Genomic DNA, 8220 nt, shown 5'->3' with positions numbered 1-8220 from the left:
ACAGTTGGTTGCTACAGAAGTATGACAGAAAATCATATTCTTTATTTTGATATACACTCAAACACTTAAAATTCGATTTTAATTCAAATGGAAAAAAATATTTGCTATTACACATCTGAATATAGAGTTGTGTTTGTGTGAATGCTTTTTTTACCTTAAGTTAAAACTTATTTGTGTATATAGATCTATACGTATATATACACATATACACTTATATACATATAAATATACAGATACACGGGTATATATATACAGATACACACACATGTATGCATACATACATACATACATACATACAGGTACACATGTATATATGTATATGTGCATATACACACACAGAAACACATATACACATACATATAAATACATATAAACCTATATATATCTACATATACACATTCATATATGTATATATATACATACATATATATATACATAAATACACAGATATATACAGACATAAACACACACATATATATACATACATAGGCACAAACATATATATACATACATAGGCACAAACATATATATATGCATATACACATGCATATATATATAAACGACACACATATATATATTTACAAATAAACTTATACGTATACACATACATACATATATATACTACACACATACATACATATATATATACTATGCACAAACATAAACTATACATATACACGTACGTATATATACACGTATAAACATATATATATATATAAACATATATATACACATACATATATATACATATACACATACATACAAATATACATATAAACATACATACACATATATACATATACGCATATATAAACCTATAGATATATATATACACATAGATATATATACATACACACTTACATATATATACACATGTATATACATAAACACATTCATATAAAAATACATATACACATACATATGTAAACATGTATATACATATAAATACATACAAACATATAAATATATATGTATATATTAATACAGTTATATACATACATTAATATATATATATACATATATTCATAGATATATATATATATATATATATATATACATATATTCATATAATAGGATAACAAGAGAATGAAATGAAGACACAATATATATATATATATATATATATATATATATATATATATATATATATATATATATATATAGAATGGATCATTTATTTAATAATGGAATACAGGCAAAATTTGGGGGATAGAAGGGACTCTTTATGACAGGGCATTTCGAAGCCTAACGCTTCTCATCAGAAGAGTAGAGAAGGCTCTTTATGCCAGGGCATTTCGAAGCCTAACGCTTCTCATCAGAAGAGTAGAGAAGGGTCTAGGTAGCATGGAGGAGATACGGCGTCTAGCGTAAGGTTCGTTAGGGATGAAAAAGATTAAGAGGAATTATAGAGTGTTGGGGGAAGCTTTAATGAATTCTAAATAAATAAGGAGAAGCTTATTATATATAGTATGATATATAAGAATATAAATTGTCTTTAACATAGTATTGAGATTTTGTGGAATTGATATTTCTTTTTTCTCTTTTACTTAAAGCTACATATATTCATAGATATCTATACATATATTCATAGATATATATATACATATATTCATAGATATATATACATATATTCATAGATGTGCATATATTCATATATATATACATGTTTATATATATATATATATACATATGTTCATATATATACATATATTCATATATATATATACATATGTTCATATATATATATACATATGTTCATATATATATACATATATTCATATATATACATATATTCATATATATATGCATATATATATATATGATGATTGCAACGTCTTGTCAGACGAGTGCCACTCCCTCGGACATTTAAAATCCATGAGCCCAAATGTCTGAGGGAGTATCTATACAAAGATGATGTTACAGAGTCTTAGCTTTGTACGACAGCTAAGTCTCTCTCTCGGTTCAAAATGTTGAGATACAGCAACAAGCAAGAGCAAGATAGCCAGCAACAAATTAAACTGCAGACCAGCTTAATGCGGGTATTGGTCTTCCGCTTTATGGTTTTTTAAATCAGGGATTTGCTTCTCCTAGAAAGGTTGCCTTCACCACGGCTTACGGGAGCCCTCTCTACCCCAATACACATATATACACACACACAAATATATAAATGTGTGTATATTTGTATATATATATATATATATATATATATATATATATATATATATATATATACGAGGGGTGTGCAATGAGTAATGCCCCTGACCCACTTCCCATAGCAGTAGAGCAAAGAAACTTGGCACAGTAATTAGTCTTTCTGTTCATAGGAACCACCCAGAGTTATGCATTTCTCCCATCATTTGATGCAGCTCTGGAGACCGTTTTTGTAGAACACCCCAGGTTGGTCATCCAACCACGACATGACTTCAAAAATCAAGGCTGCATCATCTGGGAAACGCTTTCCTTTCAAAAACAACTTCATGGCTGGGAAGAGGTGAAAGTCAGAGGGTACAAAGTCGGGGAGTAGGGAGGATAGGGAAAGATTTCATAACCATACGCCCGTGCTTCTGATATGGCGGTATGCGAGTTGTGGACCGGAGCGTTGTCCTGCAGGAGAAGGGTACCTTTGCTGATCTTGCCCCGCCTCTTGATTTTTATAGCTTCCCTTTATTTCCTCAAAAGTGAAACATAATCGGCTCCTGTAATTGTGGTACCCTTTGCCAGGAAATCTGTCATCACTGCTCCGTCCTGGTCCCAGAAGACTGTGAGCATGACCTTGCCAGCGGAGTGCTGCATCCTTGCTTTCTTTGGAGGTCGTGAGTCTAAGTGCTTCCACTGCATTGACTGGGCTTTGGTCTCTAGATCATAGTGATGGAATCAGCTATCATCCTGTATAATCAGTCTTTTGAAGAACTCATCTTCTTGGCACATCTCCAAATTCATCTTCGAGCACTGGACGCGTTCTCGTTTCTGGAATGGTGTGAGCAACCTGGGAATCCATCTGGCAGACACCTTATACATATGCAAATGGTCATGAATGATAGTTTCCACAAACCCTGTACTAATCTTGATATCTTGGGTAATTTGGTGAAAAGTAATACGCCGATCTTCCAAAATGGCAGCCTCAACTTGACGGACAAATGCCTCATCAATGGCAGAAGGGGGGCGACCAGTTCTGGAAGCTGTTTCTACAGACTTTCAGCCATGTTTGAATTCACGATGCCAGCGTTTTACAAGGTCATATGATAGGGCATTATCACCCTAAGTTTCTTTCATTTCATCAAATGTCTCCTGTGGTGTGCGTCCTTTCAAATACAAAAACCGGATCACTGCTCGACATTCAACAGGCCCCATTTAACACCTGACTCAGTTAAAACACCTGTAAAACAGAAATCACAATTAGTTCAGAGCTGTAATTTGCCACATAACCCATAGAGATATAAATCATTGCACATGCAAAATTTCAGCTAGATCAGACAACTGAAAGTGGGTCAGAGGCATTATTTATTGCACGCCGCTCGTACGTATAAATATATACATGCATGCATATACACACATATATACACATATATATACAAATATACATATACATACATATAGGACAAGTTTCATAGACAAATGCCAGAGTGAGTGTCTATACACGGATGATGTTACAGTCTTAGCTTTGTACGACAGCTAAGTCTCTCTCTCTCTCTCTCTCCCTCTCTCTTGGTTCAAAATGTTGACATCAAGCAACAAGCAAGAGCAAGATAGCCAGCAGCAAGTAAACCTGCAGACCAGCTTTATGCGGGTATTGGTCTCTCGTTTTATGTTTTTTTTTTTTAATCAGAGATTTGCATCTCCTAGAAAAGTTGCCTTCACCACGGCTTACGGGAGCCCTCTCCGACCCAATACACATACATACACACAAACACACATATATATATATATATATATATATATATATATATATATATATATATATATATATATATATATATATATATATATATATTGGTTTGGTGGAACCCACTCATTTACATATGTGGATAATATTAAATAACAAGACTCGGGTAGTCTGAGTGTGTGTTAACCAGAAGCAACTGAAGGTCGAGCCGAAAGCAGATATGTTCTCCAGCCAAGACTCTCTTACTTGACAACCATTATGTAAATATACTGTAGATATACTTTTCCTAATACACTTCTTATTGATCTATCTTTGTTTGTTGTGTCTCCATTTGTATTGCCTTATACGTTATTTGGTTCAACCTGCAAACATAACATATATATATATATATATATATATATATATATATATATATATACTTACGTACATATCACTACATATATATATATACTTACATGCATATACACATGTATATATATACTTACAAACATATACATACATATATATACTTACATACATATACACACATATATATACTCACATACATATGCTTACATACATATACTTACACACATATATATATACTCACATACATATACATACATATGCATACATATATATACTCCCATACATATGCATTTATATACTTATATACATATACATATATATATTTACATACATATAAATAAATACAAAAATATATAGAGATATATAGATACATATATATATACCTACATAAATATATGCATACATGTATATATACATATATATATATCTGTGTATACATACATACATGTATATACATAAACATATGCATACATACACATACATATATGCATATATATATATTCATAGATGTATATATACAAGCATGTATATAGACATATATACATACGTGCGTATATATATACAAAATATATATACCTACATATATATATACATATGCATGTATACACATACATATACATATATATATACAGATACATATATATACATACGTATATATATACATACTTGCATATATGCTTATATATACATACATATGTGCATACATATACATACAAATTTTCATATATATACATACATATATGCATATATATGCATTCATATTTACATATGTACATACGCATATGTACATATATATACATATTTGTATGTATATACATACACATATGTATATATATACATACACATATGTATATATATACATTCAAATATGTATATATACATACACAAATGTATATATATACATACACATATGTATACATACATACACATATGTATACATACATACACATATGTATACATACATACACATATGTATACATACATACACATATGTATACATACATACACATATGTATCCATACATACACATATGTAGGTATATACATACACATATGTATATATATATGTACATATATGTGTATGTATATACATACATATGTGTATGTATATATACATGTGTGTATGTATATATATACATTTTTGTATGTATATATATACATGTGCGTATGTATATATATATACATATGTGTATGTATATATATACATATGTGTATATATGTACATATGTGTATATATATACATATGTGTATATATATACATATTCGTATGTATATATGTACATATATACATATATATATGCATACATATATGCATATATATGCATGCATATATGCATATGTAGTCATGCATATCTTCATGTGTATTCATGCATATAAACATATTTATTCATGCAAATATACATATTTTTGAAAAAAAATATATGCCAATTAAGCTACATGTTTCATCCTTGAGATATTCGTTAGGCTATTGCCTTAAGAGGATGAAAGGTTGAAAAACCTGTGTAGCTTTATTGCCATTTTTTAAATTTACTACCTAGCTTTTTTCACGTATTGAGCACTGTCGAAGTAAATACTAAAACTTGGCACATATATATATATATATATATATATATATATATATATATATATATATATATAGAGAGAGAGAGAGAGAGAGAGAGAGAGAGAGAGAGAGAAAGAGATCTGATAGATAGACAGGTTGGTATGAAGCTAATACAAAAGAGTCTTCTAATTGATTTAAATTCAGAAGTGTGTATATGTATATATATATATATATATATATATATATATATATATATATATATATATTACGTTTTCTAATATATGTGCGTGAGTGTGTGTCATTCCCTAAAACATATAAACAGTTATATATACATAGTTACTGTACTGTTTATATATATATATGTGTGTGTGTGTGTGTGTGCCATTCACTAAAATATTTAAACACTTATATATACATGTCTACTGTAGTGTTTATATATATATATATATATATATATATATATATATGCTGAAAAGTAGTTTTATAATGTAAATAAAATGTATAAGGCTGTTTCTAGCGTTCATTGTGTATTTAAAGAAACAACATTGCATTACAATAGCTAAGTTTTTGCTGAATGCTATGACACTGCTAAATATACACAGGCACACACTCACATATATATATAATACCCAGACACAAACTTACACACACACACATATATAATACACAGACACGCACTAACACGTACATTATATATATATATATATATATATAGTGATTATTGAAACTTGTAAGTGAGGCATATCTTTCATATGGATTATATACAATGATTCGTTACTATTTATTTACTAAGTTAACTTATTGCCACTTTTCACATTTGTGGGGGGGGTAATACAATTGGTAAAACCAATACTTTGCAAAATCATGTGGTCTTTAAACTAAGTGTTACCAGTTTTAAATATTAATGTTTATAATAATAATAATAATAATAATAATAATAATAATAATAATAACAACAACAACGTCGACTAAAAGACAGTAAAGAGTTCTGGCTGAACTATCTGGGAAAATTTACTGTCACTCAGACACCAGGTAAAACTATCGTTTTCTTTTGTTATATATATATATATATATATATATATATATATATATATATATATATATACATATATATACACGTTGAATTACTGGTAACCACTGATGTGGGAACTTTAAATGAGCAATCTATAATATATGTGCAATGCCCGGCTTTCTCTTTTTATGCCTCTCGGTCGCTTTTGCTCTCTCTCTCTCTCTCTCTCTCTCTCTCTCTCTCTCTCTCCCTCCCTCCCTCCCTGTGTTTTTTCTATCTTTCTTTTTTCTCCCCCCCCCCGCTCTCTCTTTCTTCAAGGATGCAAATAAAAACGAAGCCCTATACAAAGATTAAATAAACTTTCTGGAGCAACCTTTTATCCAATTCTGTTATAAAGTTTGTTTTTATAAAAAAAAAAAAAAGAAAGTATCTTATTTTACTTGCAACATCGTTGTGTTTATAACTTTCACTCCGGACATCGACTTTTGTACCTGATTTTAATTATAACTTTAAAAAGTTTTAGCAATTTAAAATTAAGAATGAATTAGTAAAATGGGGTTCAGAGTTGGGAGCATGATTCAATTAGAGGTAGAGGGGTCACTGTTCATTTTCGATTAACACGGGAGGGGGTGATTTCTAAGCATACAATAATGATAACAACACTCGATTTTGTTAAGCGAAATGGGATGCCATTTTGAATATAGGCAAAAAAAAAAAAAGTTTCTTAACCGGCTCAGACAGGTGAATAGCAAAATTGAGATAAAAAACATTTTTACTTACCTAAAATTAAATCGCGAAAATGTTCACTGCTTTTAAGTAATTCATCGAAATATCCAGAGTCCATTTTGGTTATCAGAATAACTTCAGGTCTACATTCCAGTGAACTGGCCTCACTGTAGAGTCAGGTTTATCTTCCATGTTCAAGGAAAAGTAATATCCATTGAAAATAAACAATAACGTTGAGGGCAAAATAATAGTTTTTATCTCAGTTTTTTTTTTATGCGCTTGCAGGACTTTTAGGCTTTTGTCGTTTTGCAGTTTACAACTGTCTTTTCTGTGCCCATTCCGTTTTTCTTTTTCTTTTCTTTTTTACCTTTTGATAAAAACTTCAGTTTGCAGTTGAAATTGTTTGAGAAATGTTACCACAACAGTTTTTTTTTCTTCTTTTTCTTTTCTTTCTTTTTTTTTTTTTTTTAGGTATAAAGGAGGCGTGGTCTTAGTCACTAAACTTTGGTGACGTGTACTGCTTCATCTAGCATACTAATTTTTTTTGTTTTGTTTTTTTTTTCTTTTTATTGTTGTTTGTTTTACTTTACCTCCACCTCACAGACTCTCACCTCCGTCGTATTCCTTAATCCTCTCTTTCTTTTTTTTTTTTTTACCTGTCCTGTATTATCATCGTTCTTTATTTTTCTGTTCTGTCCTCTTTTTAAAA

At 29.8% G+C, this 8220-nt stretch overlaps 1 protein-coding gene across 1 annotated transcript in view; it reads right to left on the bottom strand.

Annotated features, from left to right (window-relative positions):
* LOC145268367 (uncharacterized) overlaps window positions 1-7966 on the bottom strand; it is a 399446-nt gene extending 391480 nt beyond the window's left edge. Inside the window, exon 1 of the mRNA XM_080123915.1 lies at window positions 7566-7966. Coding sequence (XP_079980041.1) covers window positions 7566-7629 — 64 coding nt within the window. The 5' untranslated portion in view covers window positions 7630-7966. The remainder of the gene's footprint in view (window positions 1-7565) is intronic.
* Window positions 7967-8220: the final 254 nt, after the last annotated feature.

This window comes from Euprymna scolopes, chromosome 43 (assembly GCF_053919585.1).
Source record: "Euprymna scolopes isolate OS-2025 chromosome 43, ASM5391958v1, whole genome shotgun sequence".
Taxonomy (NCBI): Eukaryota; Metazoa; Mollusca; class Cephalopoda; order Sepiida; family Sepiolidae; genus Euprymna; species Euprymna scolopes.
This window is presented reverse-complemented; position numbering and strand designations above follow the sequence as displayed.